Genomic DNA, 23,506 nt, shown 5'->3' on the forward strand with positions numbered 1-23,506 from the left:
TCATGGTAAATCTCCTCACTGTTCAAACTCAGTGAAAATATGAAGAGCTTCTGGATCACAGTGTGTCCTAGTGTGTCTTCCTTCCTTACACTGTACATTGCGAAATGGTCTGTTCAGTGGCAAAGTATAGTATTCAAAATAGCTTTTTCAACAAAACCTCCTAGAGGATAAGAGTGGAAGTTTTTTTCAGTGAAACATTTGCTTTGCACTTGAAGCAAAAGCACAAGGCACTTGGCCTTTGAAGGAGGTCAGGACTGAATTACTTTTAAGCTTTAGACATGGGTACATAGCTCCCCCATCAGTTTTCTGCTAGATGGTTCCTTTCCAATACTCTCACATAACTTACTTGTTCAAACAAAATATAAATGCTGTTTCATTGACTGTTCTTAGGGGGCAGCTTTTTTGTTTCATATTCTCCAGTAAATAGTACTGGTACTTATCTGTTACGAAGCACAGGAACAGTCAGCTGCTGAAGTGTGTTCATTTTTTTCATCTATATTTTTTCATTACCTGTTTCTCTTAGCATTAAAAACAACAGCTGGAATGGTATTTAAATAAAATACAGTTGGCTGTAGTGGTGAAAGACCAAGAGTGTAAAAGGATTTGCTTACAAGAATGAAAAAGCCCTGAAAGGCAGACTGATACGTGAGTCACTATTGAATAATTCTGGGAGGCTGATCCAGATGTGCTGGCACATTGCCACTACTCCCCTAGATAATAACTTTTATTGAAAATAAAAAAAAATATATATGTTCTGTATTTTGATTTATTTCTTTGGGAAAATGGCTATTACTTTGAGTCTGTAAACACACACAGTTGTTACTATGGAAGCCTCTTCGCAGTCCAGACTTTGAGGGAAAAGTACTATAGTGGCTGATGTTTTTTTTTGTTTGTTTGTTTGGTTGGTTTTTTTTTTGTTGTTGTTTGTTTTGTTTTGTAATATGAATGACCTTTATACCTAGCAATGCAAGAAAAAAAATTTAATACTACCTATTTGTGAAGGATGTATTTTTATATGCTTGTAAGGGAGTAAAGTGGGTGGCTCATATTTAGTAGACTAGACCTTGGTTCAGGTGGAAAGAAACAGCAAGTTCAAAGCTCTCCTGTGCTTACTGTATTCTCATCTATTTTCAAGAGCAAGTTGTTTGTTATCAAACGTGTATGGAGTGCTGAGAAGGCATCACAAAGCAGATAGAAGATAAAAATGCCCTAACCTGAAAGCCATCCATGCTTATTGGCAGAATTGTGTTCCTCCTGCAGGATGTGGGCAGTCACTGAATAAATTAGTGCATACCTGTAAGCAACATAACCTTTCTGCTGTATTGTGAAGAAATTAACGTGTACAGTTAGCTAGTGAAGAGAGGAATTCTAGCAGTAGGATAATAGGTTAGTTGTTGAACCAGAAGAAGATGCCTTAGTTCTTAAATAAATAAATACCTTAAAAAGAGCCCCAAAAAGCCCAACCCACCAACCAGTCAACCCCCAAAACACATAAAAACCCAAACAAAGCAAAACACCACCAATGCATTTTGCCCTTGAAGTATTCAGGGCAAATTCTGTTTCTAGTATATTTTTTTTTGTGTTTTCCTGGTAAAAATATAGGCATGAAGAGTTAAACTCCTGTTTGTATGTGACAGTTTGGAGGGAGCTGCAGAGTTTAGGCAAGCTGTCTGAGTTGTTGGCTGAGACTTGGAAATCTGGCTCCGGTATCCTTCCAATCCCTTGATTTCTTTGAAGTAGGATGTTTCAGTATGTTTTATTCTTTTCCCCCAGAAATACTTCATGTTGAATGAATGCTTCTCATTTGGATGAAAGTATTCCATTACCACTTCTCCCCTGTAGATTCACATAACCCTTATACCTGATGCAGAATTTGCCTGCAATTTTTCTCCCCTTCTCTAGGAAGCAGCATCCCTTCAGTGACTGCCCAGTACTCTCACCTGTTCATGCTGAGTTTCTGCTTTCAACAGTGTTCTTGCCACAAAAAAATCTGAAAGTAACAGACTTTTGCTATCCGTATACAGAGAGCAGCTGTGTGCTATGTGTGCAGCAGCCTGTTACGATGCACATGGAAAATACTGTCTGCTAGCCTTTCCAGAAGTTTTGTAGTGAGGTAGTTACAAGCTAGTAGAGCTCCCCGTGGCTTACAAATATCAAAAAACCAACATATAAGTTCTCAGACTCCTCACAGACTAACCTCAACAGACAACATTTTTCACTGGGGAGAAAAAAGAGCTATTCAGAAGTGTCAGAAATAAAGCGTTATGTAATGGTATCACTCATTTTGCTTAGTGGCGATCTGAGAAAATCAGTTGCTTGCTAATTGTAAATTGTGATCACATGCTGCTATCTTATTACTAGTTTTAAAATTGTAAGGTTGTGAATATTGATTTTTGGCTCACATACAGTGAGAAATTTCAATCTGTAAGCCAGACTCCTTAGTGAATGATGTACTAAAATTAAGCTGTGCACCAACAAGCTTTAAAAGTTTTGGAATCATAAATATCCCTGTCAGGAACTTTGCATTGGAATTACTGTGTCTTGACAGATTCCTGGCCTGAGGATAGGTAAGATGCAACTGAACTTCCGAAACAGACCATTGCAAGGTAGAACACTTACGGCTTTTGTGCCTTTGGATATTTTATAAGATGGTGAGGGACAAGGTGAGAAAAAAATTGCAGAGATAAAAGATAACACTTAAAGATAGCAGTAACAAATAAGCAGTTATCATAAAAGGTTGTGTGCAGAACACAGGAGCAGGTGTCTCAATAGTATCTGCTGTGAAGTGTATCACAGACTAGAGATGAACAGCATTTTGGTGTGAGTTCAAATTCTTCCATACACAGACATACACATGTGCGCACACACTCTCTCCAAAATGGCTCTCTCAGCATCTGTGAGTGGGAAGACTGAAATCCTCTCCAAGCCAGGTGTTTGTTGTCGTGCCAAAGAAGAGCAACAGATATTTTTTCCTAACTGGAGTCAAGTGTGGGAATGCAGATCAGGCTGGCTGTATGTGGAAGAGAATGAACTCTTAAGAGCCTGTTGGTTTTTTGCATATAACCTTTTGTGTGTATTCTGACAAGTTGATTATAAAATAGCACAGAGCGCTTTTTATGTAAACATAGTATGCTTAATGGTGTTACTAGAAGACATGACTCTACTTTTTTCATCTTAAACAAAACTTTGCTCCAGAATAGATTGAGTTGAAACAAACAGAAGGGAAGTGGAGTTGGCTGGATTTTCAGATACAAAGCCACCATTACCAAAATAATGAAACAGTGGTCTGTGCAAGCTTTGGTGGCATCATTTTGAGGGTGCCTGTGCAAGGGAGGGCAGAGGAGGCCTTGCTCTGGCCACAGTGCTGCCCATTCGTTCACATCTACCTGGGAGGCATGTGCCTTTGATTCAGAAAAGCTTGTTGGTAATAGTCTCGCTTTGTCTCACAACTCACTGCTGGAAATACATTTTGCTCTGCACTGCACAATATGGGAGGATGTCCATAGCACAGCCTTGCATTAATTTTGTCTCAAGGTAGACCCTGAGGTGACAGACCTGCTTTTTTGGTTGCATGTCCCTTCTGGGTATTTTACCTTTCTGTGCTGGTAGTCTACAGCTTAAATTTGGATGTCACAAAAAAGGCTGCTTTCTCCCCTGCATGCCGTTTCCAGCAGCAGAACATCTCTTGAATGTTCCCATCTAAGTGTAAAGGCTTTCTCTATTTGGCTCATGCATCTTTAATATTTTTATTGTGTTACTATAGCACAGCAATGATCAATGTCTGGTAAAATATATGAAGTGCAGTGCATTCTGGTCAGTATTTTGATACTGCTCATCTTGTGAGAGTTGTGGAGGGCACTTTTAAATTTGATAATGAGAAACACTTTCAATAGCTACACACTCAAGTGTGTAGTGGCTTACTGCTGGTAGGACTGGAATTCAGTTTCCCAGCACAGCTTTTCATCTCTCTTGAGTTTTTTAATACTGGTAGCTTCTTTGCTTGGAAAAAAGGATGAAATTTAAGTCCCAGTGCTACTGAAATAGCTCTGAGTGCTTGACAAAACTGAGGCAGAAGTAGGCCTTTATTATGCTCTATTAAACTATGTATAGACATTTTTCTCTTGTTCAGTTAAGAAATAGGGCAAATGTTAACAGGGTAGTAGTAGTTGATGTAATTTTACGAACATGTGGGAAACTTGGTTTTGCTGCAAGGATGAATTAATATTGAATCAGAAATTAATTCCTTTATAACCATAGGATAGATAGGGGTATTTGAAGCTTTTAAAGATAATTATATCTAATTAAAAAAAAAAATGCAGGCATTTAACATCTTAAATGTCACTGAAAGGCCCTTGAAGACAAACCCCCCAGGGTGTTTAACATCTTAAGGTTTTTGTTTTTAAAAAGATGCATTTCTTTATGCACTGCATATCCTCAAAGCCAAAGCTTACAGGCAGACATACACCCATCAGCCCCTTCCTATGCCTAGTTAGGGAGCACCATTGCACCATTTGGCCCTGTACAAATAATAGGTCCTTCGACAGTATGTGGTAATGCACATACTGCAACACTGTGCTGGGGGACAGGGACAGAAAGAGGAATTTGCAGTTTTACACAAAGAAACCGTGTGCCTTTCTGTGCCTGAGCCTACTTAAAAGGCAGATTGCATATCCAAAAGCCAGTATTATAAAAATGAAAAAATAACTTGTAAAAAAGAGTGTGATGGATATTTTACCCTAATAAATAACCCTGTGCTCTTGGGTGAAGTATTTACTCAAAAACAATTGTTCTCTCTTTATATTCAGCAATATATAGTAGGGTTTTATTTAACTGCAGTCGTTCAGGAGATTGCAGAGATGGGACTTAAATGGATAGAGGCCCATGATGGAAACACTGAAACTTCCAGGATGTTGCAGACAATTGAACTAATACCATCTCAGTGACTAATGGCATGCTCCCCAGAACTTAGGAAAGAGGTAGTACAGGATGCAGGCTCATTCAAGCAGATGTTTCTTAGTCTGTGCTATATTTAGATCAAGAAAAAAATCTGCCAAGTGAAACATTTGCCTGTCAGGGATTCAGAATTTTGTTTCTCTCTCTAATGTTAATTCTGATAAGATGCAAAGAGCAGATGAAAAGAGGACAAGAACCTCCTTCTGTGACTGGATTAAATTTTGTATGCAGTTTTTCTCACTGTATGTTAGAGCTGTCTTGCCGCTGGATAAAGTTCTTACTGAGATCAGAGGATTTGATGGTTTGTTTAGGGATCTTCATGCTACTTCTTTTACAAAAAAATAGAAAAAAACATGACTGGAAGTTGCTCAAAAGTTCACACTGAGAGAAAGTTAATAGTTTTTTTTAATGATGAATTTGTGTTTTTTTCCCAACGGATTTTTGTTGCCAAGCTCTCTTTTATGGAATAATATGTTACTCCAGAAAGTCATTGCATTGTAACATATGTAATTCTGCACTGCTGAATGTGTATGGGTAAGCTCTAATCTCTGTTCACCCCCTCCTTTAAACTCTTTCATTTCTTTAAGCTTTGCTGTGCAACGTTGTACCGTCTTCAACCTTAATTTTGTATCTGAAAACAAGGTAATTTATGTAATTTCCAATATATCCAGGATTCATTCTGGTTTGAAAGCTGCAGAGAAGCCAGCTGGCTACTGCCACCCATTAAGAATTCAGTTTCTTTCAGTGCACTGCATGAATTTCTATCCAGCTTTAGTAACCTGACAGTTTTAATCATCTGTGGTGGCTTTCTCATAACTTTTGTTTATAAACATCTAGATTATTTTGAGGGGAAGATTTTTGTCAGAAACTTACTTGGTGGAAAAATGTAAAACATTTATTTGGTAATGTATTAGAATAACTTCTGCTATGGAAGCATCACAGAGCTATTTAGTCACTTAAATGGCTTTACTTGTTCCACTTTCAACAGCGTATGAATCACAGCTAGGCAAGTAATGCATACTAATTTGTCTCCTTCTCTTTCTGCACTTTTCATAAAATGTTTTTGCTTCCCAAGCAGTGCACAATTCAGCTCATGGGCTAGGCAAACGCAAGGTATTTTTGAGCTCTTCGGTACCTTGGGGGCTAGATACCATGTTTATAGCGATGCCATGCTGACCAGGCACTGCGCCAGTCAGCGTCACACTTGGTTGTGCTGGTGCCCATGTCCTTTTGCTCAAGTCAGGTGGTGTTACCTTGAGCTGGCTGTGCAGAGGGAAAGGTCTGCATGCCCTCTATTGGCTTGGTCTCCAGCATCCAAGGTGAGCTCTGAGGGAATTATTCATATGCACAGAACCTCACCAGTCCAGTACTTGTAGGTTTTGTTGCTTCTGCTAGATCTCCAACCAGTTACAGAAATGGCTGAAGTGTATATGAAGAAGAAGAAATGAAGAGGTGAGGTGTGTTCCTTGTAGGGGTCTGACACAGCTCAGCTGCAGAAGGCATGTTGTTTAAAATTGAAGTGGCTCTCAGACCTATCTTGAACTGCAGTACAGGTACTTCTGAGGGACCCAGGGGGCAAATTGATAGCGTCTGAGAGACTCAAAATTAATCTCAGGTCCTCTGTAGTAAATATCTGTGTAAATTGGGCCTTTTGTAGGCAGCACAGTCAGTATGGAGTGTATGTAAGCATGTAGAACCAGCAATGTCTTCCAGCTGGCACTGAGCACATTGCAGAAAACAACAGTGTTGCTCTCAAGTGTCTGTATCTGCACAGTTGCAAGTTGTACTGTACAGCTCATTTGGAAGGTTCTCTGACTCAATACCCTATTTTTATGGTTCAGTCATAAACTTCACAAGCTAAGAGAGGAATAAATACGTGTCCTTTGGGCACCGAGTAAAATTTTCGGGTTATATTTTCCAGCTTCTTGCTCTTAATTTTCATTCATTTCTCAGTTGCATTCCGAAGTACACATTTGAAAAAAAACCAAAAAACTGGATGCTGCATTGGGTTATGCTGGAATGAATGTTGATGAATGCTTCTGACACACTTGTAAAGTTCTATTGATTTGTGATCCTTTTAATAAGAAAGACTGCTGTGCTGTGGTGTTTACAACTGTGGAGTTGCATTCAGGTTTGTGACAAGCATTGTCTTTGAAGCATTTGAGTAGTCAGAATAACTGTGTATGAAGAGATAGTTCTGGTTTGGGGAGGAGAGGGTAGTAGATTTGTAGAAAAGAGTCTGGCTAAATCTCATTAGTTCATCTCGTGAAAACTTAGCCTATAGGTTGGTTTACTCAAAACCTACAGGAGGCATATACATCTATGAGATACCAAAACTGGCATTTGATTTAAAAAAAAAATTTCAAAGGAACTAATTAATCAAGACCTGAAATCGTTCACTGAGTTTTCTATTTTACTGTATTAGTTAGGAAACCTTTATGATCAAAACATACATGTACAAAGAACAGCATGAAGTGGCTATTTCTGTAGAAAATGCTTAGCAGAGAAATAAAACATTCAAGTTTCTCTCTTTTGAATTTAAGCCAGTTTTGATTGCTTAGTTATGTATTTTAACAGTGTTAACATTTTAATTAGATTCAAATGTCTCTAAAATTTTCAAAGGCAGAGATTAAAATGTTGCCAGAAGACCTTAATACTTTTGATTGGATCAGAGTTACTCTTTTGGGATAAAAAACAAATTCTTGTTCTTGGAATAGCAGCATTCAAGATGAGATGGTAAAAGAGACAGGAGGGACTGGGTTTGAATGCTTCCTGTAAGAGAGCTGTTCCACTGTGATGTTGGTGCTGCTCATGGGAGTGTTGCAGGACACAGCCATGCTCCTGCTGCTTTTTTTCAGTTCCACAATAGATGGCTAATGGTTTGCTGTTGACTGACTTTCACAACAGAGCTTAGGATGCAACAGCTTCCATCATGAAATTGTGTAAAAGAGCACTGTAGGGTTCTTCATGTTACCAGCAGTGATACCTGTCCAGCATATACCTAGGGATTTTTGTGTAAGCCATGGTGCATGGGCATTTTTGAGCAGGGATATGTGCACATGGGAAGCAGGAAGGAATAATGTCAAATTAACTGGTAGAATTGCTTATGATGATTTTTGTTGAAATAGTGTGAAACTCAAATGTAGAAGGCAAATACCATCATGATAGAACAATAACTTCTCACATCTGATTTGTCTCTGTACTTTGTTTTCTGAAATGCCCTTTCCTTTTTTTGAAGGCAACTGAAAAGTGTGATGTTGACTGTGTGCAGTGTCAGCCTGGCAGTGCAAATTTGATAGTGGCTACAATCCTTCCTTCCTTCCTTCCTTCCTTCCTTCCTTCCTTCCTTCCTTCCTTCCTTCCTTCCTTCCTTCCTTCCTTCCTTCCTTCCTTCCTTCCTTCCTTCCTTCCTTCCTTCCTTCCTTCCTTCCTTCCTTCCTTCCTTCCTTCCTTCCTTCCTTCCTTCCTTCCTTCCTTCCTTCCTTCCTTCCTTCCTTCCTTCCTTCCTTCCTTCCTTCCTTCCTTCCTTCCTTCCTTCCTTCCTTCCTTCCTCCCTCCCTCCCTCCCTCCCTCCCTCCCTCCCTCCCTCCCTCCCTCCCTCCCTCCCTCCCTCCCTCCCTCCCTCCTTCCCCCTTCCTGCCTCCCCTCTCTCGCAGAGTATAACCATAGCATTTCTCTCCCAGGGACTCTCGCACAGAGCTGCAGATGGGATTCTCACTATGAACTCTGAGCTGCTCAATCAGATACGCTCAGTTCTGTAGAAGCAAAATGGGGAAGAAAGGGTGACTTAGCAACACGGATAAAGCTTTCCTGGTATTTCCAAGAAGCGAAAACCTGTTTTGAAACAAAGGCTTGTGTTCATTAATATGAGGATGGGATTTTTCTATGAAGAAAAACAAATCCTCTTTCTTCCTGCCACCTCAGTCTGTTTTCTCTTATCCAGGGAGATGGATTTGGAATAGTTGACTGCCTGATCCTTGGGTTTATGTTTCTTGCTTTTTCCCCTTTCCTTTAGCTGTGGACGTGGCTTGAAGAGCTACAGAAAGAATTGCTTGATGATGTCTATGCTGAGTCTGTGGAGGCTGTCCAAGACCTGATTAAACGTTTTGGTCAACAACAACAGACCACTTTGCAGGTTACAGTCAATGTCATAAAAGAAGGAGAAGATCTCATACAGCAACTAAGGTAAAACATACTTTTATTTAAATCTCTCCTGGTGTTTATCTGATGCTCTGTGAGGTTCTTTCTATTTTCAGGGTAGAGATGAGTACAAGATATTTCCTATTAATAAAACTTGTAAATGTTAGGACTACAGGGATCTCTCATGCTGTACCGATGGTCTCTAAACATCTGTTTACAGGAAGCTAAGCTTATAAACACTGCTGCCACAAGAAGGAGATTTTGTTGACATAAGCTACCTTTTTGATAGAAGCAGTTATGTATTTTTGTAGTCTGACATGCTGGGCTCCACTGCATTTTGAGTTCTGAGCAGTAGCCTTTTTATAAAGAGACACTTTACTTTGTCTTGCATACTGACAAGTAACTTCATTGTAGTAAAAGCCAAGTTTCTGATCCATTTAATTCAAAAATGATCTGAATACATATCTTTGGTTCCCAGCTGCTCTGGTATATGTCTCCTTTGCTGCAGGAGATTAACAGATCTGAATTTGCAGGTTTTATACTGAGGTAAAAGATTAAGTATTCTTTAACTAATTTTGATTTCCTGTTCTTGCCAGGAAGATTCAGTAAAGTAAATAGTTATCATACGCTACTTCCTTTTCACAGTGGCAGCATTTGTCTCTGCTTTTAAATTTTATCCTTCCTGTGACTAGAATGTATTTACATGTTGAATTGGGCAAAAAATGAAGATAATTAATTTCCTATTTTTTTTTTTAAGTACTAGAACATAGTTCGACTTTTTATTTACAAAGATGTACAGATGTAACTTTCATGCAATATGGTTTGCAACAACTTTATCTGAAGCAGGCTTATATCTTGTGGTCATGTATAGTGTCCAATTGTTTGGGGTTTTTTTTTTAATATTGCTCTTTTTCTTCCCCCTCCTCTCTCTCTGCTTTGAATAGGGATTCTGCCATTTCTAGTAACAAGACCCCCCATAACAGCTCCATCAACCACATAGAGACAGTTCTGCAGCAGCTGGATGAGGCCCAGTCTCAGATGGAGGAGCTTTTTCAAGAACGCAAGATCAAACTTGAGCTGTTTCTGCAGCTCCGCATATTTGAAAGAGATGCAATAGATGTGAGTGTTTGCTCTCAGACTAGCACTGCATGCAGTTCTCGTCTTGTGTAGGATTGTTTATGCTGAGATTGTGTAGTTGCATTGGCATGTGGCTCAAATGGCTGATACACTTAATTCTTACCTGCACTAAGGCTTTTGTCCTGTGTATGAAAATGTCAGAAGAGCTCAATGCTCAGCAGAGCTGAGCTTTTTGATTGGCTCTTGGTGCATCTTCAAGCAAATGTTAGGTAAAATCATAATGCATCAGTTACTTCATCCGTTAAGTTTAGCTTGAATATCAAACTACCTTGATAGAACGAATATGCCTGCAGTTAATGTGAATAGAACTTGCAAGATGGTTTCGTACAAACCCTCTAAACTGATGCTTTGTAGTAACAATCCTCTTCCTTTTCAAAAGCAGCAGTTTTCAGTTGGCAGCTGCAAGTGGTATTTGAAATTCTATCTTAATCACTGAGAATGTTCTATGGGCTGTCATGTTTTAAAAATATAATTCTTTTCCACCTCCAAAAATAAATTCAATAGTAGTTGTAGTGCTTCACCCCTGCAAGACTTCTAGAATTTTTGAGCCTGCCTAAACTTTGAAGGGGAGTTACAACTGATCAGTTGAAGAGTTTCTGTTTGTGTGCAGAATCATGTACACAGACATGAACTTAGATTAGCAGAGTTGCATTTAAAAACTTCAGCTAAGTTCATAGGACTTCCTAAAACTACTAGTGCTGTACACAGTGACTGAAACAAGTTGGTGCCTAATAAGGTTCAGGGTTATTATTGGTAAATGATCTTCTTTGAATGCATAAGAACTTACCTCAAAATTCTGAATACCAGGAATTAAAATTTTGAGTTTGCCCCTTTGCTTGTAGGTTTATTACGAATATAAAGGTAAAAGAAGCAGTCAGCAGGGAGCTTCTCAGGTTTTTAGTGGTAGCATCCTGGGTTTTTAGTGTTTTGGTTTGGGTGTTTCTTCCCCTTCTGAAAATCAGGATTTGATGTCATGGTTGAAGTCTGGTTTAGCTGTGATGACTGTTAGGGGCAGTGCAGAAATAGGCAGACACAGTTCCTTGATCCTTATGCACAGAGGAAGTGAGAGTGTGTGCTCTACAGTAATAACAATTCTGCTGTAAAGGAAACTAAGGTGGTTTTTTTTTCAATTTTGCAATTCACACTGGTCTGCAGAGAGTTTTCTACCTTGACTATGGGAAAGTAGCTTTTTTACTTTGATCATGTGAGAATAGCTATCTCACATATGCTTACAATCTTTGCAGGAGTGATCAACAGCACTTGATGTCTCTCGGATGTTCTCAGAGCACTGTTTTTTGAAGGAATGGCAGCTCTGTGGGGCAGTGCATACCAAGAAAATTAATGGCTTAAAGGTTTGAGTGAAGTTCACTATTAAGTTGATTGCTCTCTGTTTTAGGTTACATAAGCCAGGATTCTACAGCAGCAAAAGGCTGTTTGCAGAAGCCCTGCTTTGCAGATGTGTTCTAATCCTTCAGTTCAGGACAGCATCTATATAGGTAGGAGTACTTCTGGTACTGCTACTTGGTGATGCCCATAGGATTTTGCATCGGAAAGCTGCAAACCCTACCTTCATAGAATAGAATATACTGAGTTGGAAGGGATCCACAAGGATCATCAAGTCTAACTCCTGACCCTGCACAGGACATCCCAAGAGTCAAACCATGTGCCTGGGAGTGTTGCCCAAACAGTTCTTGAACTCTGTTAGGCTTAGTGCTGTGACCACTTCCCTGGAGAGCTTGTTCCAGTGCCCAACCACCGTCTGGGTGAAGAACCTTTTCCTGATATCCAACATAAACCTCCTCTAGCTCTGCTTTGTGTTGTTTCTTTGACTCTGGTCACTGTCATAAGAGTGAAGATGTTGGTACCTGCCCTTTCACTTCCTCTGGCTGTTGAAGACTGCAATGAGATGTCCCCTCAGTCTCCTCTTCTCCAGGCTGAACAGATCAAGTGACCACAGCTGCTCCTCATACAGCTTCCCCTCCAAAGGCTTCACGATCTTTGTAGCCCTCCTTAGGATTCTCTCTAATAGATGAGTGTGTTATTTATATTATAATGCCCAAAGCTGCACACACTTGACAGGTCTTGCTTTTTCTAAACCTAACACTTGGCGTGCTTTACATTTTGCCACATACAACATAAAGCAAAGCACCACTTAGCTTGTTGAAAGAGTTGGTATAGTTTGTCTATATCGGTTAGAAATAGAAATCATGCCTATTTTTGTTGGATGGAGAGTCCTTCAAGGAAGAAAATGGCCCTGGCTGCAGAGTGACTTCAGCAAAATGTTGATTGTTTTGCTGTCTCTGTACCATGTCTTCTCTGCTTCCTCAGCAAAACACATTTTGTTGCAGTGGGTGCTGGGTGGCTGCGGCAGGGGCGCGACCGTCTCCCTGCGAGCTCTGCAATTCCCAGTTATCAGCAGGTCCAGCGCAGGGACAGACAGCGATGACACGGGTCTTGGGGTGGAACAAGATGGGTTTATTCCTGGGCTCCCAGACACGACTTGGGTGGGGGGGGGTGAACAGAAGTTTTTATACAACAACTCCGGAGGAGGGTGAGGATATGGTAAGAGAGAAGTATAAGGTGGAGCAAATAGCTTATGAGCCTATCAGGGAAAATGGGGGGGGGGGGGGGGGGGGGGGGGGCAATAATACAAAGTAACAAATGGGGTGTCGAGGGCAACAAGACAGACACAGAACTCTGTGGAGAAAGGGTAGGGATAGGGAGGATTGACAACTTCGAAGGGAGGAGGTTAGGGAACAGCTTGGGAAAATTGGCAACTAGGAAAGGGAGGGGATTAGGGAGGAGAACAGGGGGCAAACATCTATTCAAAGCAAAACACACCACAACAACACTTCTCTTTCCCCTCTCCCTGAAGGCAGACATCTGTTTGGAAACTTCCAGGAAGAAAATTTGGGGCTAGTTCCAGGTCAGTTGTTTGAAAGCAAAAGCTCAGCTGAAGTAACTTGATAATGAGGAGGAGCCAGATGCCAGCTGGAATTTGCAGACCTTGTTTTGACCTTCTCCTTCCTCCAGGATTTTGTGTGACTGGTCCAGTCAATTAAGACTTGGCTGTAGGGGCAGTTAATTCAGGGGAGCATCCTGTGAGGACAGCTTTTCTCAAAGGCAAGTAGTGTTTCCAGCTACTCTTACTGATTGCAAAATTACAGAGGCTATAATGGGACAAAGGGTTCCCCTAGCACTGCAGCTGTTCTTTTGGGGACAGTGGTGAGACTTGCAGGCAGGGTTAATTCCCTTCTTCTCCTTACTCTTCCCTTGTAATCTGCTGATAAAATACTTAATTTCTTTTGTCCTACAACTTTTCAGATACTCATGCTCTTCTGAAATGGGTGTAACTGCAGTACTGCCTCTGTTTTTCCCCTTGCTCGTGGCATATAAACTTGACCTGCTCTATCTTCACGATGATTTTTAATGTCATTGTTGGTGAGCTATTTGAAGGACTCCTGTGTAAATGCCCATATTAACTAAAGGCAAGAATGAGCAAAATAATGTAGGTGAAGATTCCCTTGCTAAGTGTGATTAGAAGCATGAGGAAGGTGTGTGTGAACCCAGTGGGATGATAACACTGCTGGTGGCAAGGTACAGTCTGAAATGTGTTTATCTCATCTGTGTCTGAGCATTTTTGCCTCTCTGTAACTTATGTGCCTTGAGGCCTGTGCCAGGCCTCTACACAGAGCATAACACACACTTTTCAGCTCACAGCTTTATCTCAGCTCTATTTTTGGACCATACTTACAAGATGCCTGTTTAATCACACTGCTGAAAAGGCAAGTATGTAAAATGCTGGGGGTACCACAGAGACCTAACTTTTCTCTCTTTCCCATTTATCCCCCTTTTTTTTTTCTCCTAAGCACATAATATTTACTGGGTCTTGTTGAGCACTCATTTGATACCATGAATGGTAGACAGTACTGAGAAGAGACCTGTGGGTCTTTATTTCTTTCCCACTCAGTGTGAAAGAGTCTGCATCCCTTCCATATTATACCCTGCTTTGTTTCCTGTCCGTGTTTCTTTTACATTTAACAGAATGTAGCAATGTCAGGCAGCTCAGAATCTGCACCAGAAACTTCTTGAACACATGCTATGGTAAATTGTTAGCCTGTGTTTATGCTGGGTTGTCCATTTCCTGAGAGCAATATGAATTTGTGATTCAGTTACTTTAGAATTCTGTTAGTCATTTGCTCTGTTTGTTTAATGCTGATTGTCTCAACAAAACTTTACAAAGCAAAATGGGAGCCTGCTTACTTTGAAAGTGTTGCCTGTAAAGCAAAACTTTAGAGGAAGCACTGAAGAGTGTGGGCAGAGAGGGCTAAGTGAATGCTATTTCTATATTAACTCTGCCTTCAGATTTGCACAGTGGGTGCAATGGCTGAAATAGACCACTTTGCACCACCTAATTACTGCTGATAAAATATGAGGAATACTGCCCTTGTTAGGAAACTTCTCTGTGATGGTCATTGACTACTTAGCTTTTGAATCAGTGTGGAAACATACTAGCATTATTTATTTGAATTGTGGGCATTCTGCTCTTTTAATGGGGAAAGGAAACTTACTGGTCTTGTTCAGAGTGTTTCAAACTGCTTTAAACAGTGTGTGTGCCATGATCCTAAGCCTGAGGTTGGTTGTATCAAGTAGCATGGGAAAAGCTACAATTCTTACTGGCTGTTCGTGGCTGTTATTTGGAGGCACTATGAGTGAAACTTCTTAGCTGAGGTGACACAGTTTTGAACCCTTGAAACTACTTGTTTTTCTTATCAAGTAAAGGGAATCTTAGGAGCTAGTGACTACAATCTATTTCATTATTATAACAGTACTGACACAGTCACACCAGTGCCATATTGTGAGCTTACTGTGTTTATTACCGCTTAAATTCATAGTAAAAGAGATAAGGTTTAGCATCTGTTCTGAAGGAGGATGGACTGGCTTTCCTTTGAAACAGTGTCATAAATGTGCCATGTTGAATCTTAATCCTGGTGGTGTTTAAAAAGATGATGTTTTGATTGTGGAGTTTTGCAACTTTTTTTAATGCTCAGATTTCTGTTTGACAAACTCCAACTGCTCCAACTCCAAGATATTTCTTTTGAGTGTTGTTAACTGACATGGATGAAAATAAGATGGTAAATCTGTTTTCTTAGAACTTTCCAACTTCCCTAGTGCAGTGGATGAAGAAACAAACATCAGATTACCTCCACTGCTTTTAATAATAAATGAACACAAAGTTTCAGAGAGAAGCTGTGAAGAGCAGAGCTGAGATGCACAAGAGCAGGAAACAGGGATAGCTGAAAATAAGCAATTTCTCTGGCTGGACTGTCAGGAAAACCTGAAATTTCTTTAAAATTTCAGGTCACTTAAGAGAAAGTGAAGAGCAGAGGAAGGTGATAAGACGTGCTGGGCATGGACCAAGTAAAAAGGAAATGAAGGGAACTTGTTAAGGATTTTGTGTGAGGGGAAGCCTGTTTGTGTGTTCAGAGGGAAAACCACTCACAATGCCTAAAATAGAGACTGTGTGATGTTCAGAGCACATGGAAGATGAAAGGAACTTCAAGCAGTGCTAAAAGCCATGTCCTATCTATCTTCCTGAATACTTTGGTCATCAGTTTTTCTGTTTTCAGTGTTACCCCGGCACTTGAGTTTCTCCCTGTTTTCACTTCTCTAGAGGTAGCTGAACAGGATTAGGGATTGCAACATTATTTGTTTGGTATCTCCCATTATGACATGGTGTAAAACTCAAATACTTAGTGATTCGAGTGGAATTTTTTCAGAACACCTTTAAAACAGGAAGTAATTCACTGGTGCCACAATATTAATATTAATTGCTTGATGTGTCCATTTTTTATGGCATCATGTGAGCAGAATGGAGAGATTGTAGCAAACTACAGAAACTTTATACAAGTGGTTTAACTTTTCTAATCTCTAGTTCTGCTTTTTTTCTAGAAGGCCTGTTTTCCTGGAATTTCTCTTGTCATTTAACTGTCTCACTAACTTTGGAGCTATTACAGCCACTTGAAAAGGGGTAGTGGCATCTTTCTTTTGCTGACAACAAATGACTTTGGTTAAGTATTTATGCACTTAGATACTTGATTGCTAATGCCCATTAAGTCAGGTCCTCTTTTTGTTGTGTCTTGCTGCATAAACAGGTACTTTCTTCTCATTTAGCACCATTCACATGAGTTTGCCCTACTTCTGAAATCGTAGAACACTGGAACTAAGCCATAGTTGTTTCTTGATATCTATAATTTTGCTTTCCCAATGAACTGCAGTAGTTGGTGATAAAACGGTGCTGAAAATTCTGGAAAAAATTGATTATTGCCTTGAGGGCAGTCAAAAAAAGGTCTGTTAGACTCTTTTGAAGTAACTGGTGCATTTGTGCCATATAAATTTGACCCACGTTAATAATGAGGATTGTAAGCACTATGTGTTAGCCTTAAAACCAGTTTTATACCCTAATTAAAAGGAATATTTTATATTTCAGATAGGCTTTGCAATATGATTTGGAAAACACACTTTTGTGGACAGACAAGTAGAACTGTTGTGATACATGTGTTAAAAAACCCAAAAACTTTTTTAGCTACCTTCTTAGGACATCCTACAGTGAATAATAAAATCCAGAATTAAAATGTGAAAACTGAAGTGTAGGTGAAGAATATCAACAAGCAAATTTAGTTCTAACATTGCAGTAATATTATTGTAAAGTATGCCTTTTGGTTTTGCTGGTAAGTGCTTCTCAGTTGTCTGGCAGAACTCAAAGGTGCATGTGGCCTGATGCTTCATGCCCACAGAAGGATAGAACTGGCTTTCTTGGAAAAGGGCTCAAGATTAGAATAATTGTAAAATCAGCTGGCTGTTGATGTGTGAATTATTACTTGATGCACTCTGAAGAATTAAGAAGGTGTTCCAGATCCACATTTTCCTTTAAAAGTGGAGATAGAAACATGTTAACTTCATCTGTTTCACAAGTAAAGTGTTGATGGAGCACCTTCAATAAGCCAGGAATGCCCATAGTGTTGCAAGCACTGGTTGAAGAACTGTAGCAGTTCTCAAAGAGGTTCCTTTGGATTGTTTGCCAAAATCTAAATTCCATGCTAAGATAGCCTGTGTCTGAGCCATGTCAAATACGATCACTGATATCAATCAACAGTGAGCAACTTGAGTTCCCTACCTCAATCATCAGTGCAACATTGGAAATAAACTGTTTTCTGTTGTGTAATGGGTAATTGAACCTGGTCTCCTTCCTTTTCCCCCCAGATAATTTCAGACCTAGAGTCTTGGAATGATGAGCTCTCTCAGCAGATGAATGACTTTGACACTGAAGATCTTACAATAGCAGAACAGAGGCTCCAGCATCATGCAGACAAAGCCCTGACCATGAATAACTTGACTTTTGATGTCATCCACCAAGGGCAGGATCTGCTGCAGTATGTCAATGAAGTACAAGCATCTGGTAAGATGGCTCCTTTGTGCTATTCCAGGCAGTGGCTTTCTAAGAATTATCCAGTTGTCTCCTCGTAGGGTGTGTGAAAATAACAGGGATGCTGGTTGACTGTAGACTGAGGACATGTGGACTCCATTATACTCAAATCATTCAGTGGTGTTCATAAGAACAAACTGGTACTGCTGCACGTAATGTCATCAGAGTTGGAAACACCTGAAGGTGTTTAGTTTTTAAAGAAAGGGATTTCACTCAGGAAGTCAGTAAAATTAGAGTAAATAAGGGAACATTAGTTTTATAGGTAGTCAGTTCAATACAGTCAAGAAAAGATTTTCAGCTTTCAAGTAATGTCTTCATTTTTTGTTCCTTATGCCCCTTTATTTTATATTTTTCACTGTATATGATTGCATAGGGTAAGTATCAGACTTTAAAAACACCCCGATATTGCACTTCTTAAGAGTGCAAACCCCTATACTCATGTAAGCAAATCCTCCAAGGATTAGGTTGAATTTGGAGAAGGAACTAAGAAATGAAGTGTAGAACAGTGGAGATGGCCAGTTTGTGTGGGAAACTTTGCGAGTCAGTCCTTTCCGACCATCCCAACTGCAGGTGTGGAGCTGCTTTGCGACAGAGACGTGGACATGGCCACTCGCGTGCAGGACCTGCTGGAGTTCCTGCACGAGAAGCAGCAGGAGCTGGATGTGGCGGCGGAGCAGCACCGCAAGCACTTGGAGCAGTGCGTGCAGCTGCGACACCTGCAGGCAGAGGTCAAGCAGGTACGGCCCCAGTGCCCCCGGCAGCCGTGCCCTCCCAGAGAGCTCTGCTCCCAAAAACACGCGCATAAAGTCTGTCCTTGGGAGCAGGGGAGGACTTTGGTCACCTGAGAAACTTCATCTTTGGCTAATATTAAGTGTGTTATTTTTAACTTGCATCAACGGTTGATCTTGTTGCAAGGGTCTAGAGCCCAAGTCCTATGGGAGCAGCTGAGAGAGCTGGGGATCGTTAGCCTGGAATAAAGCAATCTCAGGGGGGACCTTATCACTCTCTGCAACTACCTGATAGGAGGGTGTATCAAAGTAGGAGTTGGATTCTTTACCCAGGTAACAAGTGATAGGACAAGAAGGAAAGTCCTCAAGTTGTGCCAGAGGAGGTTTAGATTAGATCTTAAGAAGAATTTCCTCACTGAAGGGGTTTTTAAGCACTGGAACAAGATTGATGGAGGCACCATCCCTGAAGATATTTAAATAGGCATGTAGATGAGACACTGTGACATGGGCTTTAGTGGTGGACGTGGCAGTGCTAGGTTAACGGACTTGATGGTCACAGAGGTTTTTCCAACCTGAGTTGTGATATTCTGTAGATACAAGTCAAGTATTTGAAGTATAGAGTGATTTGAGCTAATGTTAAACTCATACTTTTACCACATCTGCATGGTGATGAACAACAATGCTCAGTCAAAGGCCCTACACACTGACCTAATACTTTCTGGGTCTATTGTTTGAAGCATCTACAAATAATGATAAAATAATATAGAAGAAAGGCAGTTTTGCTTTTCCTGGCAGTGAAGTAGCAAGTTTTAAGGTCTTCATCTGGTACATATGTAAACCTTTGATGATTTTAGATGTGGGAAAAGCCACTGAAGTAGGTGAAAGTTTAAAAAATAAACAAGACAATAGAAAAGGTAAGAGTTTTTTTTTTATCTTGCTCACATTTGGCAGCATCACAGAAGTTTTCTATATTCTGTTGTATTACTGTGGCCTATAATGAGACTGAATGACAACTCCCAAATTGAAAAGTAATATGAGAGGGATCCAGCTAGGAGTAGGAGAAATGAATAGAAGGTTGCTCTACAGTAGCAGATGCAAAGTTTCTGTGTGGAATTGGATTAAAGGAATGCAAGAAACTGTTAGTTGCCTGCTATTAGTGCAATATAGGCATCAGTCAAAAACTTGATGTTCTGTTTCAAGACTTTGCATACTCTACTGCACTGTGCTGTATCTGCCTTAGCACTTATTCATCTTGGTAAGTGCAGATTGCAAATTCTTCTTTCCACGTGAGTAATGGTTGAGATAAAGTTTTTGCAGACCAGGATAGTTTCTGTACTCAGTTGCATTTTATCTTGAAAATGAAGGAAAATAATGCACATCTGCAAAGGAAGGTAAAAATTAAAAGAAATAATGCCATCTGAGGCACTCTCATCCCTTTATGGTATGTCAGTGGGTTTGGGTGGGATGGGTTAGTAAGAAAAAAAATTGTTAATTTTCATGATACTGAAATAGTATTCAATAAAAGAACAGAATGTAGCAGTTTGGTAATATTTAATATATTAAGAGACACTAAGTAGTTACTTATACTGCATGCTCCCACAATAAAGTGAGTGCTTTGGTCCACTAGCTTTGTTTGTGTGCAAGTTAACTATTACAAGAAAGACACGTGTCATTTTAGCACAAACAGGCAGGTTATGGATTTTAGGGGAATGCCCCTAGTGCACTTTTTATCTAATTTGTACATAATTCTTTAAGAAATTTCTAACTTTTTTGAACCACAGCTAGCCCTGACTGAAACTGAAGCTAAAATTTAGGTTCTTAAGAAAGTACTGGAAAAGTTCATCTTATAATAAAGGTATAGGTAGTACATTAACATAGCCAGCTGTCTTTTCTTCACAGACTGGGATTTGGAAGAAAAAAGCATATTCTATTTTGTATTTCTAGAACAGACCTCTATCAAATGGGATTTTATTTTGAATTAAATGTTATGATATGTGTGAACTTTCAGACAATCATACATGAACATGTACCTGACAGAAGGTTCGCGTAGTACTTTTCCAGATTTAACTGTACAGATTCACCTGCAATACTTGCCCAGCCTGAGGCCTGAAAATTGAATGGAACTGAATCTGAATGTTAATACATTGTCTCATAGGATTTATTTTGAGCCCTTTGGAATGCTTTGAGGATAGTAACTCTTAGTTTTGAGATTACAGTTGCCTTTTCATAAAACCACATATTTTTATTTTTATTTTTATTTTTATTTTTATTTTTATTTTTATTTTTATTTTTATTTTTATTTTTATTTTTATTTTTATTTTTATTTTTATTTTTATTTTTATTTTTATTTAACATGATTAAGGAAGCATGATCTTTTTCTATCTCCTCTGCACTAGGAAAAACTTTATAGGTCAGCAGGTCACAGCAGGTGCTTTACCTGAGAGGAAAATGAAGTGGTAAACTTCCTCTTAGTCTGTTTTATTTGTGTTTTGTTGCCTGAAGCAGTGAACACATGGTTCTCCTGTTCAATTACTGTGATTTTCTGTTAGATTAATTGTTGATAACTGGGGGTAAGCATATTTATTACATAAATGGGATACTGTCTCCATAGCAAGCATTCTTTCTGAAGCAACATTACTGCTGTTATATTTTCACACACAGGCATGCACACGCACACACAGACATTTATTTATATAAAATACATAAAAATATGTAGCTTGTGGTCATGTGAAGAAATTAGACTGGAACACTGCAGGAATTTAGACAAAGACTTGCAAAGATTCTCTTCCACACTCAGTAGCGAAACCTTGTGCTTAATGAATTTTTATCAAATAAGCACAGAGGGTAGACAAAAACATTCAGCATTACTTCTTCCTTAACTATTGTGCCAGTTCTGCTTTGTGACATTGAAGTTTTGTATATCAAGCCTCAGGGCTAGGAGGAAGCAGAAGAGCCAGAAGAGAAACAGAGGTTTAAAGAAAACCTGCAAAGAATTTGCTTGTCAGCTTGATGTGTAATAGGTGCAGAAAGGGCAAAAGCAGATAGCATATTACAATGTGGAAAAACCATGGAATACAAGGGTAAGAGAATGCTGACTGAAATAAAAGAGACAGCTGTATGTGGGGAAAGCAACATGGAAAGGAAAATGTGACCACTTTTTTACAGGGCAGGGACATATGAGTAGGTGGAGGCAGAGTAATATTTATGAGAATGCCTGTCTCATGCAGAACTCCAGCTGCATGTTTGCCAGACAAACCTTCTTTATTAATCACCTAACATACAGCTGTTGGATTACTTACTGCTACAATCACTCCCATGTACTCACTGTGTAGAATGAATGCTTTACTGTGCTTAAGGTCAAAATCCCTACCAAGCTTCAGACACAATCCAGTTGGTTTCAGTATACTCGCTAAGCCTTTTCAGTGCAATGTTTTCTGCTGTTCTATCATGGTATATGTTATTGGATATATAACTATGTATTCATATATGTACAGTGGTGTACAAATACTTCAGCCCTCAAAAGTACCTTAAGTTGCTTTGTGTTTTCACTGTCACATCTTTTAGCTTGGTTCTTGAGCTCTGACTATCCCAAAATACTGCTCAGGAAGGGTATCCTGGCACTCCATGTAGTGCCATATGGATATGAAAACATAGCTAAGATAGCAGACTGAAGTAGGTTGTCTTGTGATCATGTTTAGTTACAGTCAAAAATCTGTCCAAGAAAATAGTCCTAAATCAAGCATTTATCTACAGATCTACCTATCTGACCTTTTCAAGTGTCCCAAGTGACCCAAATTCTGTCTCTTTTCCACACCTTTGCTGATGCTTTTCTAGCCTATTGAAGGCTGCAAGGGGAAAGATGGGGGTTGTGATCCACTCGGGGAGGTGGTGGGAACATGAACATGCCAACAAACCCTGAAGGCAGCACCCCTGGAAGGAGAACAGGCTCTATTTCCTAATGCTTATATTTTCCCTTGAGTTCAGAGCAGAAGGAAGAGAGAGTACTGCTGGCAAATTTCCTCCTGTGAGTTGCACCAGCTTGTGTACTTGCACCCTGACCTGCACCAAGCAGGAGAACAAGTCTTTGTGTTTGAAATGGCATGTTCTGTTCTAGCTGTTGCTGCTGTAAATAATGGGATGCCACGTCAAGAGGACCTTTCAACTGGTGCTGCTTAAAATTAAAATTCTCTGAAGAAGGCTAGATATAGAAGAACCCTAAAAAAACACCATACCTGGAAGAATTACTTTTTAAGGTAGAGAAGGAACCTAGCACAACTTTCTTAAGACAAAAATAAAAAAGTAATTAAAAAAACCCAATCTGCCTCTGTGTTCTTGCAGACAATTTATTTGTCCATGTATATGGACAAATGTAGTCCATATTTGTTCATGTATATGGATAAGTTTCTATCTACAGTCTGTTGGACCCATCTGCTTCCCTCAGCAGCTGCTGTTTTTCCTGCTCTTGAGGCTTACCCAGGCTTTCTGTCTGCGTGTTAAAAATTTCCAGGTGCCTTAGCAACTTAAGATCTCCCAATTTCTTTTTTAGTCCCTTTTGTGTGTCCCTTCAGCCTGTGATCTGCAGGTGTCACATTTGCAGTAGGAGAGGTTGTTCCAAAGCTGGAGCCATCTTCGCCTTGCTTGCAAGGCTGCACCTGACCCAGCGCTTTCTCCCCAGAAAACCACAAAGTCTGCATTAATAACACAACAGTGTCACAATCTGGATAAGTGTAAGTCAGAGGGTGAGGTTGTGGTGCAGATTTGAGGAAATGGATGTTGTGTCAGGATGGCTAGATCTCAGTTGCTTCAAGCTGTCAGATATGTTAGAGTGTACTTTGGATGTAGACTGACATGTGCCTTTCAGGTTTTGAAGAATCATAGGTCATTTTCTTGGGTTCTACCCATGTTTCCAGTCTGCAAGTGCAGTCATATCATCCTGATTACTTAGAGCATTATTGATGTAATTGGTAGTGTCATGTGTGGATCACTAGATGAGAATATTTAGTGTTAAGAACTAACTGTTCTAGCTAGTTAATATGTTTATTAGTAGTGTTTAAAGGTCTAA

The 23,506-nt window shown here is 39.7% G+C and overlaps 1 protein-coding gene across 3 annotated transcripts in view; it reads left to right on the plus strand.

The window, feature by feature from the left end:
* TRIO (trio Rho guanine nucleotide exchange factor) overlaps positions 1-23,506 on the plus strand; it is a 247,541-nt gene that overhangs the window by 116,052 nt on the left and 107,983 nt on the right. For all 3 annotated transcript variants that reach the window (XM_021528950.2, XM_021528952.2, XM_021528953.2), the window contains exons 12-15: positions 8,969-9,138; positions 10,038-10,212; positions 17,494-17,689; positions 18,287-18,453. In XM_021528950.2, the coding sequence (XP_021384625.2) occupies positions 8,969-9,138; positions 10,038-10,212; positions 17,494-17,689; positions 18,287-18,453 (708 nt within the window). The remainder of the gene's footprint in view (positions 1-8,968; positions 9,139-10,037; positions 10,213-17,493; positions 17,690-18,286; positions 18,454-23,506) is intronic.

Source organism: Lonchura striata, chromosome 1 (assembly GCF_046129695.1).
Source record: "Lonchura striata isolate bLonStr1 chromosome 1, bLonStr1.mat, whole genome shotgun sequence".
Lineage (NCBI taxonomy): Eukaryota > Metazoa > Chordata > Aves > Passeriformes > Estrildidae > Lonchura > Lonchura striata.